This window comes from Zootermopsis nevadensis, unplaced genomic scaffold (assembly GCF_977971745.1).
Source record: "Zootermopsis nevadensis isolate Lab colony 2312 unplaced genomic scaffold, Znev_1.0 Znev_ptg000016l, whole genome shotgun sequence".
Classification (NCBI taxonomy): Eukaryota; Metazoa; Arthropoda; class Insecta; order Blattodea; family Termopsidae; genus Zootermopsis; species Zootermopsis nevadensis.
In genome coordinates, this window is record NW_028259148.1 from 969902 (window position 1) to 986695 (window position 16794).

General features: G+C 36.7%; 2 protein-coding genes across 3 annotated transcripts; one reads left to right on the forward strand and one right to left on the reverse strand.

The window, feature by feature from the left end:
- Positions 1-315: 315 nt before the first annotated feature.
- On the reverse strand, positions 316-10083 carry Mnn1 (menin 1). The gene is made up of 6 exons (XM_022061864.2): positions 9619-10083; positions 9373-9525; positions 9051-9293; positions 8468-8675; positions 7500-8020; positions 316-6975 (listed from the first exon to the last, which is right to left on the reverse strand). Exons 1-6 carry the CDS (start codon positions 10034-10036, stop codon positions 6431-6433), a joined length of 2088 nt encoding a protein of 695 aa, XP_021917556.2. The 5' UTR covers positions 10037-10083; the 3' UTR covers positions 316-6430.
- Positions 10084-10216: 133 nt separating this feature from the next.
- LOC110828793 (putative lipid scramblase CLPTM1) lies at positions 10217-16786 on the forward strand. Of its 2 annotated transcripts, none has more exons than XM_022061827.2 (11): positions 10217-10367; positions 10810-11022; positions 11723-11881; positions 12136-12342; positions 12589-12706; positions 13341-13443; positions 13799-14040; positions 14627-14802; positions 15175-15421; positions 15649-15816; positions 16055-16786. In XM_022061827.2, exons 1-11 carry the CDS (start codon positions 10257-10259, stop codon positions 16246-16248), a joined length of 1938 nt encoding a protein of 645 aa, XP_021917519.2. In that variant the 5' UTR covers positions 10217-10256; the 3' UTR covers positions 16249-16786. The 2 variants fall into 2 exon arrangements, with proteins under 2 accessions (XP_021917519.2, XP_087205469.1); XM_087349343.1 differs by lacking the exon at positions 10217-10367 and adding an exon at positions 10568-10726.
- Positions 16787-16794: the final 8 nt, after the last annotated feature.

The window sequence follows — 16794 nt, forward strand, 5'->3', positions numbered from 1 at the left end:
AAGACCTGAAAACTCACTTTGTTGCATTTAACTCTAGTGATTTACATGTACAGTTTTTTAAAAACCAGAATCTTTCTTGCTTGAAGAATCTTCTTCCTTGAAGTGGATTGGAAAAAATGTTATAGACTTAAGAATGATGGAAAGTGATTTATATATAGTTTGCCCCACAGCCATGTTACTTTACATTTTACAGAAAAATAATTGTTTGAAAAGTTTTTAATTCCGAGGGTCCAACACTAAATTGTATTAGTATTTCTTCCTCCTTAGATGTGTGCTGGCAGGGAATTAGGATCTTTTAAATAAAACAAAAGGGAATATTAGTTATAAACATTTACTTCTTACAGAAGTTCATAAAATCAAAATGGAACTTAAGAGACTTTGTTTCAATATGTTTACATCCAATCAATGGCTTCATATTGTGGAGACAAAAGAAAATATCAGTACAATACAAGGTCTTATGCACTATAAAGTGATTCTTTTAAAGTTCCTTTGTTTTTTAACCTAAGCATTATGTGTACTGTTCACTGAACATTCAGCAGTAAAAGAAAAATCTTTCCCACATTGGGTCTTACAAATTTACATATTAGTTATACAGAGAGCCAGTTCTATTTATTATTATTTACTAATAATGAACTCTAGACAACTGATGACTTCTCAGCAACTACAGAAGTTTCCAAAGATTGGAAAATTAATCTTACAGATTAATATTAAGTCACCAGAAACCTAATGTCCATTTTACAGAGTTTGGTGGAGAATACCAACATTAAATTGAAGCAATTCTTTTTTTACTGTTGCGGTTACTATATTTTTATTGGCGATAAAGAACTTCTATTACATTTTATTGAATTTAAAAATATAGTGATGTACTGAGACTAGAACCTATTATATTCTGTATACTGTACCCCTATCTCAACTAAGAACAAACAAGAGAAAAAACATGCATTTCATAACATCAGTTCTGCTACATTCAGAAAAATGTGCCACTTGCGAGAAAAATACAAATTATATCATTCACTGATACTTGGATGATGTAAAAAGTATGCTGTCTGTGGCAGATACAGGGGCAAAATTACAAAAACTGAAACTAATACAGAATATTACAAGATGCACACCAACTCTTTTACTATTACAAGACACTTGTTACAACAAGCATCCTAAAAATGCACTCCTAACAACTAAGCCTGAAATTTTGAACTCACTTTCACTGGCAAAAATCATATCATTAGTCAAACTCAATTTAAAATGGAAGAAAATAAAATGAACAGCTAAAACGTAATTGAAAACTACTCTATTTTGAAGTGTAAACACAGTTTAACACAATGAATCATGAGTTCCTTAAGATACATTAAGTCAAAAATCTGAAGTCAACTTACAAGTTTTATGTGCCAGATCTTTTAAACATGATGATAAAATATTGCATCTGAAAAGTGAAAATGCTTTGCGCTTTTTCAGTTCTATGCACAAAATGACAAAGATATATGCTGCCCATTTTATTACAGCACTTATGCGTCTTACTGAATTGCCTTTGTGACATTATGTTGCACAAGATCTCCGGTTATTCTAGTATAAAATGTTGAAAAACAAAGATGCTGATAATGAAACCTTGTAACAAATCAACTGATGAAAACAGTTATGGTTGCACATCCATAAATAGACTACTTTATACAGAACTTGATATAAACATCAAACCAGGTTCCTGAGAACCAAACAAATTTCTAAAGAGGCACTATGTTTCTGAATGAAGCATGTTTGATGTCATTGCACCATAGTAAAACTAGTAGAACACTACCACAAATAAGATCACCATGCACCACAAGCCACTGTGTATTGCCCCAATCACCAGGCTGCTACATTCAAGCACAACAGTCTTATCATTGTCACTTGCTGCGACTAATTATATGCCCGATAAATCAAACTGCAGTAAAACTAGATTAATCTGACCTCAAACATCACGATCGATTCAATTCATGTACTAATTCCATTGTCAACTTTAGTTTTATGATTTATTGTTCAAACACATAAGATCAAATAACAAAATACAGTGTACTCCATTACATAGCTAATCATTTTTGTTTTATCACGTAAGGGTATCTAGTTCAGTTTAGTTTCCATAGCCTATATGAAAATCTAACAGCCTTATATAATATGTTTTGAAAACAATGTGTAATTATGCCACTGGCACAAAATGACTTGTTTAAAAGTTCACATCATATGTGCAACAACTGTTCTTTTTTTTACTTCCGAAACATCATCGAAGTATTTTACCTGTAAGTCACTGTAAATGGTTTACATTTACCAATATTTAGAGAACCTTGTGACAAAGGTGACTAAACATATCATTATGGTCTCACCATTTCAATACGTCATTCCCTCTAATAGACTCGTCAACTACCACCACTGACCATTACAACTGAATATCACCACTATAGCTAGAGATACAGAAAACAGTGGGCACTTGTTGGAATGAGATCCCAAAGACATAAAAATAAGTACAAAATTAAAGTTCAAGTGTCATGGACGTGTTAATTGCAGATATATTTAGAATCTGATGGAAAGTGAATCCAGATAACCAGTTCGCATAGGTTACTGTAAAAATACACGCACCTCTACGTACTTCTGTACTTCACTTTAAATGGTCACAAAACATGATACAAAAACATTTGTTAAATAATAAACAGAGTAAATGCTCTGACGATTCTTTATAGAAGGGCTTATAAAATTACTTCAAGAAGGATTTAAAAAACTGGCCGTTAATACTTTCCAGCTGACATAATTCATACCAATAATTGTGGTTAACTTTAATTTATTATTATACCAGTACATATGCCATATTAACTAACTACATGGCTTACCGAACCCGAAGGTTCATCACCGAATTAACTAAACCCATCCACCGGACCCTGTCCTGGGCCAACAAAATCCAGTCTCCCCAGCTGTCTCTTCCCCTCAGGCTTCCCAATCAATACCCGGTGCAAACCTCTTGTCCCATCCATGCGTGCTACATTCCCCACCCATCCCATTCTTCTCGAGCCATATTATTCAACATTAATGACGGGGGGGAGGTACTTTATAATCAGATTACACCTGAAACTGTGGCATACGCAGAGGTTACACTATCTGTAGGTACTGCAGCTAAATGGTTCCTTTTTGGGAACTTTGTATTTTTCTCTTTTCCATTACATAAATATTTTCACTGTTCATATTAGCGTAAAACCCTTAAAAATGGAGATTCATATATTATATTAATTCAGAATATTTCTTAAAGATCTGCGATCATTAATCTGTCTCCACTAGGTCTGACATTCAGGTACTTGCTTTCACCCACACAAAGAACATGAACATTCCAGAGCTACTGGTACACTATGACAACTTTGAACATCCTCTGGAGGAAGGAAAAAAATTTACAGTCTGTGCCAATATATACATGCTCATCTCCTTTCTGCCACATCGTATGATACTTTACAAACAACCTTTTAACAAACAGTAACAAACCGTCTTCTAGACATGGTCAAATTAAACGTGTTTTACTGCACAGATAAAAAAAGGTACACAAATTAATCTTAACTAGCTACTTAATTCATAAGTGACTTTTCTTCTTACAAAAATACTGATTTCATTTTCTTATTTTTTAGTCACTCACGAAATCACAGTCTTCACGGCCCTTTCGTATCCTACACAATTTTTAACATGTTTTCACCTTAATTTAATACTTCAAAAAATAAAAATCCGTCACAGAGTTTCAACATACCTCTCGACATTCATCACAACAGTCACATATTGCAATCAACAGTGTTCAAAACTCTAGGCTAATCAGATCAAACTTCATGTTTCCTATTGTTTGGGACATCATATCTACTAGTTAAATCTTAAAACTATCGTCAATATCGTTCCATCACCTTCCATTGCCAAGAAGGAAAATTCATAATAATGGACTATATCTAAAAGAAATACTTAAAGCATTCTCCATCTGTAAAATATGCTTAATAAAAATGGATACAGTGAATAAAGAGGTATTTTTCTCACTATTTAATAACAGGTTGGGAACAGTCAAATAAATAATATGGCAAATTTCCACAAAATAATATTCACATAGTCTCAGCTAGACTTCTCTAGGAGATGCAGGATAAACACGGGAATTCTAAAATAATACAGAGTTGTTACGGCTATAAAAATAGGCTACTAATATGCTCCGATGAACCAGATCAATTCCGAAATATCTTATTTTTAATCACGACCAGAAATGTGAGCTGGGATAACTTAGTGAAACAGTGGCAAATTTCTACCAGACTACGCGACAACCCAGAAGACAAATCATCTTAAAAAATAAATTTGGTTTCGCTTTGCACCCTATTTTACGCTATACTGAAACTACACATATATTATTTTAGGTGTTGGTTATATTAAAACATATTCATCTAAACCTCAACTATCAAATACTTCCATGTAACTCATGTCAGACATTAGTAAGCAACTGCATTTCTATGATCATCTATGAACAGAAATGTTAAAATATGAAGAACTAAGTTGAATACTGAAACTTAAGACTTCCATTCAACAAGTCAACCCCCAAATATCTAAAAACACATTTAACTTGAAGACGTGTAAGTTACGTTAACAAACTATTGTATGCGTGAAATACACATATGGAATTTCCTCATATATATATTTGTATTAGGTATACTTTCCCACAATTTCTTTATAAAAATTGAATGAAGTTACAATAAAAATTCAATTTGCAAAATATTTGAATTCTGAATATTAGTCACACAGTTACAAATTCAAATTAAATACAGACAAAATTTATGTTAATACTTGGTAAGTTTTAAATCCATAGGAATGATGAAATAGAAACTGCACATTTGGAATGTCACTGGGAACAACCTATGGAGTACGCTACTCTATACCTTATCTGTTAGGGTTACATCATATAACAAATACCGACATAATCAGTTTTTTCTTAAGACAGCTCATCTGAATTATGAAACTTATCTTAGAGAGTAAAGCATTTACAGGAGATTTTTTTGTTAGTAGTGCTGCATTATGTGCTGAAAGCATAAAATATACATGTTCTTGACTTGCATCTATAAACATATGCATCTGGGGAACTAAATTCACTTATATGTCCCTCCCTATACGTGCGAGCTTATTCCAAAAATTATGATTTTCTCAGAACAGTAGCAAACACAACCTTAACCATGAAAGAGAACATTCATCTATGTTAAAACTTTACTTCACACTGTTCTAAACGCTAAACATTTTTATGATTTAACTCTGCGTGGTATAGTTTTTATCACCAGATTTTTTTAGGGGCTTCTATATGACAAGAAATTCTTTTCCTAATAGCCAACAACACGACGACTGGGATATCAAGCCTAACAAGTGAAGTCTTTAACATGTTTTAAACATGGCCTAACACATTTTATAAACTCTTCCCCAAAAATTTAATACTGGTTTGGGATGACACTGTACATTAGATGTAAATTTAACTGGAACCAACAACAGTAAAGTCCTTTCAGGACTCTGGGACACTGTTCTCAATCTAATATCATACCATTAAATAAGTCTAAGGGAGGAAGAAAAACATGCTTAAAAACTACAAGAGACGGCGAAAATTTACAAAAAACCGACACAGGATTAACGATCCGACCATACATCCCGGTTAAATTTACATGTACGCGTTTAATTACGAAGAAGTCGAGCCTTTTACGTCGCAGTCGTCAAGTTAACAAAATAGATACGTAAATACATTTTTGAGTTCCTTTTTTTAAACATCAGATTTGTACTTTCTTACAATTTCCTTACTAGAAAAAAGTTTCTTTTTACAGTATCTATGATAAAAATAAGTGTTAGGACTTTCTGAGGAAGAGTGGGATGTAATGTATACTGTACTGGTATTTTAGGCAAGGTTTTTATAGTACTCTTTGGATTTTAGAGTGGTACCATGGTTCTGCCTCGGCACATCTTGAAGTCCCTTCCTGTTACGATCGTCAGAAAGCCCACAACGCTGCAATTGTGTAAGCTGTGAGATAAATTTTGGACAAAATCCTGGGTTCTGAGTGACCCTGAATTTAAACAGTTTTACTGAGAAAGGAAAAGTGGGGTGACCAACCTCTGTCAACACAACTTACCACCAAAAAACTATAAGCTGACTAGCTTAAACACATACTCACAGTTTAAGACCTTTTACAACTAATAATTGTAATTTGAAACAAAATGAACAACTAATTACTCGGTTTGCACGTTTTTTTGTCTAGTGCGTTACGAAGACATATGTCACTCGATCGTCAATTTGTGAAAAAGACTCAAATGTGCAATAATTCCTGCTGTCCTCAAATAACAGAGTGTTCAAAACACAACCACTCCTCTTCTAACCATGAAGGGACTACATGATATGCTACAATGACCTGAACCATCTTAAAACCCAATTCCTCTAGTCCCTTCGTGCCCTTTTCGCCCTTATGCCGATAGCCGCTATATCGGGTTCCAGACTTCCTCGGCCTTTCCTACTAACCTGCACCTGGGACTGTGCAGTAAGCTGCAATGAAATGGCATGAGTGTTCAATTTTTCTGCTAGTAACAGGTCTTTTAGACCCTTCATCTTCTGGCTGTGCAATGTAAGTCTCGGTCTGCCTGGGGACTTAAGCTCAGACTGATCTCGAACCCTTACATTTCCACTGCCAAGGGATGCGTTCTGTTTCGAAGGGCCAGGATTGTGTGCTCCATTTGATGTTGGTACTGTGGTTACTTTAGGCTCCGAAGCGATGCTGCCTGCTCCTACGAACGGCTCACCACCGCCCTGCAGAAGATACTCTGGGTTAAGTATCTTTTCACCGCATGCAGCTGTGAGCGCAGCGATGCTTGGGTGAGGAGCCAACACCTCAGCGCCTCCTTGCGACTTCTGTTTACCTGCCTCTTCTCCGATAACTTTTGATTCCAGTGTTCGTATGATGTCCCGTGTACTGTTGCCAACACCTCCTGCGAAAGAAAATTAAAATATCAATGGCGAAATTCAGCAAGTAGATGAGTGTATATGTGGTTAAAGTTAACAGACGGCACATAGAAGAATCCTGAAAGCCCAATACTGGAAGGACAGTCATGTTTTCTCCTCTAAATACATACTACAGTGCAAGGAAATGATCATAAATTATAAATGGATGCTACATGGTTAAATTTTATGAATGCTTGTTTGCAGTTTTTATACAGGCTTCCATTACCTGCGAATTTTCAAAAATGATTGGTGCACCAATTCCAAGTTTGTAATCTTTTTCTTTGTTTATATGTATACAAAACAAACATAATGCGTACTGTTCGCCAGATATTATTTGGATGATCAAATTGGGAGGATGAGATGGGCATGAGGGAAATTTTGTACAAAATTGTTGGTTGTAAATACTACGGCTACTTGGAATACCTAGGCACAGATGGGAGTATAATATTAAAATGGATTAGACAGAAACTGGGTTGAAGGGTGTGAACCGGATTCATCTCACTTTACGTACCCTCCCTCGTCTTGCAGTAATTATTGTTGTTTAGATACTCGTTATTCAGGTACTTGGGATCTCCTGCCACTTCTCTTCCACTGCTATTCTTCTTGTTACTCATAACTTCTTCATCTGTACAACTGGTGTCCTCCTTGAGTAGCGTAAGAAGCAATTCCTTCTTTCCTCCATCATCCTTCCCATCTGTGTCATGCTCGGCAGCAGCGCCTTCAAACCCCTCGCTCGATTCGTCACCACGGCATTCTATGATCACTTGGGCGCGCACGTCAGCGTCGAACTTGGAAATCGTGTTTACGAGAGGTTTTGCCCAGCCGATGTGCAACACCGGTGTAGGGCTTCCCTCTTCCCATTGGCATATCCCGTCGTAGAAGCGGAGAAGATGCGCAAAGCATTCAGGATCCTTAAGGATTGAGCGAGCACTATGGCCTGAGCTCACCACCTTCATGATGTGTGGAATCAACTCGTTAGCAATCTCCAAGAACTCTTTGTAAATTTCTTCATCATCTCGAGAGTAATTATACCTTAAAGGAAATATAAAAAAATCTTTGCAGACCAATTCATTATGCAAAGTGGGCACTCTTCAGATAAACTGTAATGCTACACAATGAAGTCCCCCATTTGTCAAATTCATCCTTTTGCATAAAGTATTATACTATATAACCAGATGACTGCATACAAAGAAATTTAAAATAAATATACAAACAAATATTGATTATGTCGGTGCCTTTCACACCATTTCGCACGAGAGGATCAACTACAATGTTCCTTCCATTTAATATGTGATAGTATTATATTCTAATTCTGCAGTAATTCCAGGTAATTCTTAATGGGACTAAATGTCAGCCATGGAATCCATACAACGCTGTCATTCACAAAATATGATTAATCCCAGAAGAACACAAAATTGGGTCATTATAATGGGAAAACTGAAACTTAACAGAGTAAACGGTACTTATTTTTCTACTTACAACCTGATAACATCAGCAGCATTTGCCCAACTTTGAAACGCTTCTTTGTACATTTTATGTCGGTAGAAGTAACCACCTTGGTAAGTGTAGGGATACACATGTTGATTTTTATAGTATGTTCTTGCTGAGATGGCTGCCTCTTGAAATAAGGTGGAACACGGAGGACGTCCAGGCGTGGGGCTCACTTCTTCCAAATCACTTAAGTTTCCTGCAATCACAATTCCATTCAAATTATTTCCCATGTAATGAAATGAATGTTACTTAACTTTTTTTCAAGACAAATTGTCTCTCCAACTTTTCACATTTTGTTAAAAACATGATATAAACGAAACTATCCTACCCTAACCTAAATTTCACTCTAATGCTGTCAATATTTGTAGGGCTCCGAGCGTTGTGACATGAAGAAGTCATAAACAACCGCAATCCTAAAATTACTTTCCATGCATTTTCTCTCCTCTGATATGAACACCTTGTAACAACATAGCAGAATACCTGTTTAAAGCAGGTCCATTATTGAAATGCAATTTTTAGGAAAGTTTAACATTTTACCTTAATAAATTTAAACTAAATATGTTTATCTTACCTATAGCCATCGGATAATGTGTAAGATGACCCAGATCATAAAGCAGCCAAAGAAGTTCTTGCTGAAGAAGTGCAACTTCCATAGCATCACTTGATGAACTTAAACTTGGATTGATAGCAGACACCAATGCTGCAACCTCCATGGGCCTTGTACAAATTACAGGGCAACCATTCACATATAACCATGATCTTGAACCCATGCCAGGGCCAACTGGCTGACCACGTTTGTCTTCGTTCCCTTTTCCTGTAAGGAAGTAGTGGAAATGTTAAAGTAGTATCAAACGACACTCATTTCAATATGTAAACTATAAGAATATGCTTACCATGCCATGTGACTTCAGCGGTTTCTGATCCTCCTTCCCCAAAAACAACCCATGCATGATCTTCAGACAATGCCAGATGAACATCTTGGTAGCCAAGCACTTGACAGCCAGCCACCACTGCAAATGCCACTCCAAAACAGTCTAACTTGTTTCCTAAACAACACATTTAATAAATGTTATTTAAATCTATTACTGTGCTGTATATAAGAACTACCAACGAAGAATAATTACAAACAGCAGCCTCACCTGTCAAGTAGCTGTAGAGACTTTGCAAGTGAGCCCTGTCTTTATAATAACTCCTTGTTAACGAATTCCAGACTACATCTGATACCTTTTTAACAAGCTCTCTTGTGGCATACTTACTGCCACTGTACTGTGTTAAGTCCACAGCACCTTTGATTATGGCATGAAATTTGGAATACAAAGCTTCTGCAATATGATATTCGACAGCGGGCAGCTTGGGTTCACCCAACGTGTCCGTTTCCTTCTGCACAGTTAACATCCTACTACATGTCAACGAATTCTCAACTGCCCCAACAACAATGGATAACAGCGCCAAGTCAGGTTCAGATGAACTTTCTAATTGTTGCTTGAATAATCTCACAATAGACGGAATATCCTCTAGCGGGAAATGTTGCCGACCAACTTCTCGAAACCCCGCCATGTCGCAGCTAAGCTACATTGTTGGTCAGCGCTATACCGGCCATTATTGAACTCTAGTTGGATAAGGTTTAAGAATTTATTTACAAAATCTACAGTTATATAAAAGGATAAATACGATTTTATTACACCTCTGTACCAATCATATACGTTTACATTAAGTTTAAGTTAAAATTGCTGAAATGGATATTGAAAATGTGTCTGAGAACGAGAGTTTACTAATCATGGCTGATGATGGTGGTCGTGAAAATTGTTATGAGGATGGAGAACAAATCGACACAGTAAATTCTAATGAACAAAATGTTCCAGATTCTACATGGAGTCAGGAAAATGACGTTAGTATTGCGATTAATCATTCTGTGCTGGTTTTAACTGTACTATATTTTATTCTGTATTTAAAAACGTAAACTTCTACCAGACTACACGGCCATCAACCCAGAAGACAGCCATCTTCATATTCCGTATGTTTTCCTGCAAGGAATAGTCATGCTTTCATGACCATTTCAGTCACAGCCGTGTAGTCTGGTAGAACACAGTCGTCATCAACCTCGCCGGTGTGAAAACCTCAAATCCAACGCAAGAAATATGACTTCGGCTAGCCTGGAAAGACGTTTCGACACAGGAATACTTTTATTTATCGTACATTTCTATGACAATAGTGGTAGAATTTAAAATGTGTTCACTGCTTGAAAAGGTACAGATACCCAAAGTGAACCTATACTATTGCAGAAGTAGTAATAAGAGGTGGAAGATCATATTGTGTTTTCCATTTTTCAGTCTGCGGTGGAAGTTGCACAAGAACAAGAGGGATACCAGCCCTCAAAATTGGAATCAATTTTTGCGGTCGTCAAGACCCTGGTTATGAGGGGTATTGTTATCTATGTCATCGCATCATTTTTCCAAAAGCCAGCCTCAGTTGAGCCTGTTCCTGGTGGCACTGTTGCCACTAAATTGCCAGCTTTTAATATATTTAAGAATGGAACTGTTATGGTAAATATAATAAAATATTTAGTTTGAAAATATACAGGCATATTTGATCAGGACTGAGCGTTTGTAGTATTCCTCTGTACATAAGCCTGTCCTTGAATAGTTTTGTATAAGGGATGATTTTCTGATACCTTTGAATGTCATAGAGAATCACGAAGCCCAGGGTGATCCCCCTTAGTGAGAAAACGATTTGTAAAATCAATTAATTGACTAGATGGCTTATGGAACCCAAGCTTATAGCAAAATTTGTATAGGTAAATATTTATCGGACTCATTTTCCATTAAGAATGGTCTGAAACAAGGAGATGCTGTCTCCGTTGCTGTTTAACTTTGCGCTAGAATATGCCATCAGGAAAGTCCAAGATAGGCAGGAGGGTTTGCAATTGAATGGGACACATCAACTATTGGCATATGCTGATGATGTTAATGAGGGTTTTGGTTAATTCGGTGATGAACCTTCAGGTTCCATAAGCCATGTAGTTAGTTAGTTAGTTAGTTAGTGTGTGTGCTTTCTCATTATGGTGTTTGGTCAAAGGGGGTGATTCATCATGTACCTCTTATTAAGGGATGTTCTAATGTACTTGTGATTCAGGATGTGAATTAAATGTACTAATACAGTTGTAATTTTTTACTCTAGGAACTGTCAAACATTTCTAGGGAAATGTTCTATTTAATTTGAAATTGTTCTTTTCTTTCCCAACAGGATTTATATGTATACTTATCAGAGAGTGAAAAGTTTAATAACTTTAGTGACCCAGAAGCCTTGATTTGGAGTGAAAAGGGTATTGTTTATGGGGACTGGAATAGTGGTTCTAATAACGATGGAACACGTGTACAAAATATTGAATTCAAAGTATCAGAGGTAAGTGTATTCAGTAAAGAATCTAATACAGGACTGGGAGGTACTTCTTTAAAAAATAATCAGTTACTGCAAGTTCTGGAAATGTGAAATGTGTGGATAATATTAAAATACATCTTAGGGTAAGAGGGCATGAGTTAGCTATAGATATTAATTGTAGCCTTTTGAGCTTCAGTGAATCCATTTGTATATTGTACGTTACTGAGTATTTTGTGCAAGTTGGTTAAGAATTTGCATTTTTGTTTTGTCTCGTCTAGGCTGTGCAGAACAATGGATCAATATATCTTCACGTGTATTTCACACGGAGAGGAAAGTCGCCAGACCCTTCTTCCGGGAAAGGAATGTATTCGCCACATCACATGGCTTACAGCAAGAAGCTGTTGAATAAATATAAGCGGCTGCGCTACACAAAGACGCATAATCTCCTGACTGGTGAGACAGCGGCTACTTTGGCAGAGGTGAAGGTAAGGCAGTAGACACCATTAGTTTCAACTTCGGAGAAGTCTCAGTGTTATATATTGTAGATCTCATCGCTTGCCATAAATGTGTGTAGAGAGAGAATTTTGACTTGAACCAGAGCGGATCACGGATTGCAAATAAGGATCAACACAAGTTCATTGCGTGGCAATAGACATTTTACCGTGTGTGTATAGAAATGCTTGCAAGAGACGTGTTCTATATTGACCTTGTTTGTACACTTATCTTCACAGAGAGCTGAAATTCTGAAAGAGGAATTTGTTTCTCATTGGCATCCGAACCTGACGTTAAATCTGGTGACTGATCAGACCAACTGGATTGAGGGGTCTGTTCCTCCGCCTCTTGACGAATGTAAGTAAATTTTATAGTTTTGAATTCTGTACGGTGTTCACTGCACTCTGTCGGACGAATCGATACTTGGCTCCACATTATCACATGGGCATATCTCCTATTTATTAGCAATGAGATGCTGCATTCTTTGGGGACTTAAGAAATGCATACAAAATTTTGGTTTGAAAATCCCAAGAGAGGAAAACAGAAGATCTAAAGGGTAGATGAAAGGATAATAGAATTTCAGAGAAGTGAGGCAGACTGGAAATGTCATAATATATTCTGAATATGATTTGGCATAATAAAATTAGATTCTTTCAGTGGATGGAAACATTTCACTGTTTCAAATGGTGTTCAGAAAGCCGAAGAAATTTGTATGAAATAAAGTAGTTTCCCAAGCATGAATGACTGGTCCATTTGGTTAAAGTACCATGATTGTATATGTGTTCTGAATTGTGGCTAGAAGGCATTTGTGAAAACTTAGGATATTTTAAAGATTGTGCTTTCAGAGTGAAAATACAGAGAAATTTGTAAATGTTCTTTATATATATATATTGTGCCGCATAAAATATTTGACTTGAAAGTGAAAAGTTGTTAAGATGGAAAGCCAGCGGAATAATGAGGCACTTGGGTAATCTATTTAATTTCATTTCAGATATTGAATTCATACCGGGTGGAGATCACTACAAGCCTGTTATTTATTTCAATGATTTCTGGAACATGTTTCGAGAGTATCAGCCAATCAATAAGACAACAACGTAAGTTCCAGCATAGAATTTAATGTTTCAGGTATGCTGTCTTCGACAGTTATGAATGGACTTTCTAACATGGAAATGTGATTTAACATGCATTGTAAGACTTAACGCTGTCACCTCTTGCAGTTTTAAAGTACTGTAGTACTTGACGTATAATATTTCTGATCGTAATTCATACAGATCATTTGAAAATGCAACTTGAAAATTATTTGAAGTTAAAAGTAAGAGATTATGAAAAGATTATAGCTAACCACAGTTGATGTGTCTTCGGTCACTTGGTTATGAGTGCGGATCTTAGCGAGAGCATTGCTGCTTATTAGCGTAGTCTTAGTCATTAATTTTTTCAATTATTATACAGGACTTTAGAGTTGAGTCTGACATACCAGCCATTATCGCTTTTTAAATGGCAGATATATTCAGCACATGCGATGCGCAACAAATGGACGGTGAATTGGCTTGGAGATACATTTGTGGATGAAGACGACGAAGAACAGGATTCATTGAAAGAGGCGCTTCTGGAGACATCGCCATATCTCCTTACTCTTACTATTCTAGTATCCATACTGCATTCCGTGTTTGAACTGCTGGCGTTCAAGAATGGTACGTAGATCTAGGAATGTAACTGAAAGCGTGAGAGGAATTTGAGTGTTTGTTTACTTCTGCAGTGATGAGACGTGGGAAGGGGGTGGACTACTGAAGCCATTCAGATTATCATGTTATGAAGAGAGAGGCCTGCGCCGTAGCCGCGCGGTCTGAGGCATCATGCTTCGGACTGGCGATACGGAAAGCGCGCTGGTTTGAGTCTCGGGGGAGAAGAAATTATCATGAGCTTTCGACCGGTGCCAACCCAGCATCATGAGGAAATTGGGGAGCTACAATAAGTAGCGTAATCCGGTCAGGAAAGCTAGCAATGGCTGGGGGTTCGTCGTGCTGACCACACGTCATCCTGTATCTGGTTGGATGATTGTTCACCTCTGCTTAGGCCTGTGAACGTGAGGCCAGCAGTCAGGCTAGTCGGCTTTGGCTCTCCGGAGCTGTTACTCCACGGATTTAATTTTTTTTTTATGAAGTGAGAGGAAGAGAGAATGAGTGTGTGGATGTGTAAACAAAGTAAAAGAGGGACATAAATCTTATTGAGAGAATTTAGGTTGTGTCAGCTGTTAATTGCGTAATATGCGTGTTACAGATATTCAGTTCTGGAACAACCAGAAGTCATTGGAAGGCCTGTCAGTGCGATCAGTATTCTTCAGCGTGTTTCAGTCTTTAATTGTACTGCTGTATGTATTGGACAGCGACACAAATACAGTGATTAAGCTCACTTGTTTTGTAGGACTTTGCATAGAAGTCTGGAAGATACAGAAGGTAAAACGTGTTTCATAATATTCAGATGTTATGTAGACGATTCTGTAGCGCTTCGTCTTCTCAAGCGTATTGTAGTAATAATTTTTTGTACCGTTTACATGTATCTGTCCTGTTCATCTCTCCCTTCATTCTAAATTATGTATTAATGAGCAATGTACATTGGAAAAAACTGTGACTTTCATGTGTGGAACTTGATAAATTCTAGTTTTGTTATTCGTTTGTAACATTCGACTCTTTGTAATCTGCACTGCGTGAAAGACTATATATTCCACCGAATTGTTCAATCCTCTGAAGATGTGATGTCAGCCGTGATGCTTCTCCTATCATCCATATTTAGAAACTAAAATACATAAATTTATCTGTATTCTTCAGGTGGTTGACATCAGTATTGACTATGAAGCTCGAATATTTGGATTTATTCCAAGGATCAGATTCTCAGATAAGGGCTCGTACATAGAGTCGAGTACTAAACAATATGACATGCTTGCGTTCCACTACCTGTCGTGGGCATTGTACCCGTTACTGGCTGGCTATGCCGTCTACTCCCTTTTCTACCAGGAGCACCGTGGTTGGTATTCTTTCGTGCTCAACATGCTTTACGGCTTCCTTCTCACATTTGGTAAGCAGCCACTTTATTTAAACATTTGAACACGAATTATTATATTATTTCATACAGTGTAAAATAGGTATGTCAGTTGATGTAAAATTTCATGTTGATGTTAATTTTATCTGTTTAGAAAATTTTTACTCGCTCCAGTTATGAATTAGAATTATTGTGTGTTAATGTGAAAGGTGGGTACTCCAGTATTGATGTTACCCGAATTTGTATTCATATTTTTGTTTCAGGTTTCATAATGATGACACCACAACTTTTCATCAACTACAAACTGAAGTCTGTAGCACATTTGCCTTGGCGTATGATGTCTTACAAGTTCCTTAATACCTTCATTGACGACATTTTTGCATTTGTCATGAAAATGCCAACACTTTACAGACTGGGCTGCTTCAGAGATGGTACGTCCCTTCAGATGTAAATTATTAAATCTGAAGAGTATTTTCTTGCGCGTCTTTAATTGTCTGTATCAGCCATTAAGCTCGATAGTAGTAGAACATTTTATCGTTGGTTCCATTTTGCATGTATGATGATGTGCATATGGTGGAAGGGCTGTCCATGTTATACTGTCTTCACATTCTGAATACAGGGAAATTGATCTAGATATTGATCTAATGATACAAATGACCTTTGTTTCAGATATTATTTTCTTCGTCTTTCTGTACCAACGTTGGATATACAAGATAGACCCCTCTAGGGTGAATGAATTTGGCTTTTCGGCAGAGATGGAGCAGGAGGTGGCAGGATCACAAAATGTGCAGCTGGCAGATGGTATAAAGGCCGCTATTACAGCAGCACCGGCCAAAGCCGCCGAATGCAAGAAGAAGGATTAACGAGAGTGCCGTGCTCGCAGTGTCAACATTTTCGTAGAAAACGCATACTGAAATGAATGTAAATTTATTGCGAGTTGTAAGACATTTTAATAATAATTAGTTGCAGTACTGCTGGCACATTTAAAAGAGAAATATGTGGTCCACCATTATATTTCGATGTAACATTGCCATTTTATTTTTGTCCCGTATTTTGTTTCATCTATTTTTGCTTAAATATTTATTTTAAATGATGTGGCTGACTTTTAAGACCACTGTATAAAGGTGTTTAAGTACTGTTGTGCGTGGTAGTTACTGTAGCTGATTGAGGTAATCTCTGGTTTGTGATGCTCTGCTGCAGGAAAATTAGCAGCAGTTTTATTAAGCGTGAATGCAGAGGAAAATTCATGTTAGACTGGAAATACACTGTTTTATTCCACCAGGTAGTGGAAATGTTAATGTTCAATTGTGTGTAGTTAAGAAAGTACATTAAATTTACATTTTGGTTCAATGTTCAATTGTGTGTAGTTAAAGTACATTAAATTTACATTTTGGTTCAAGATATATGTC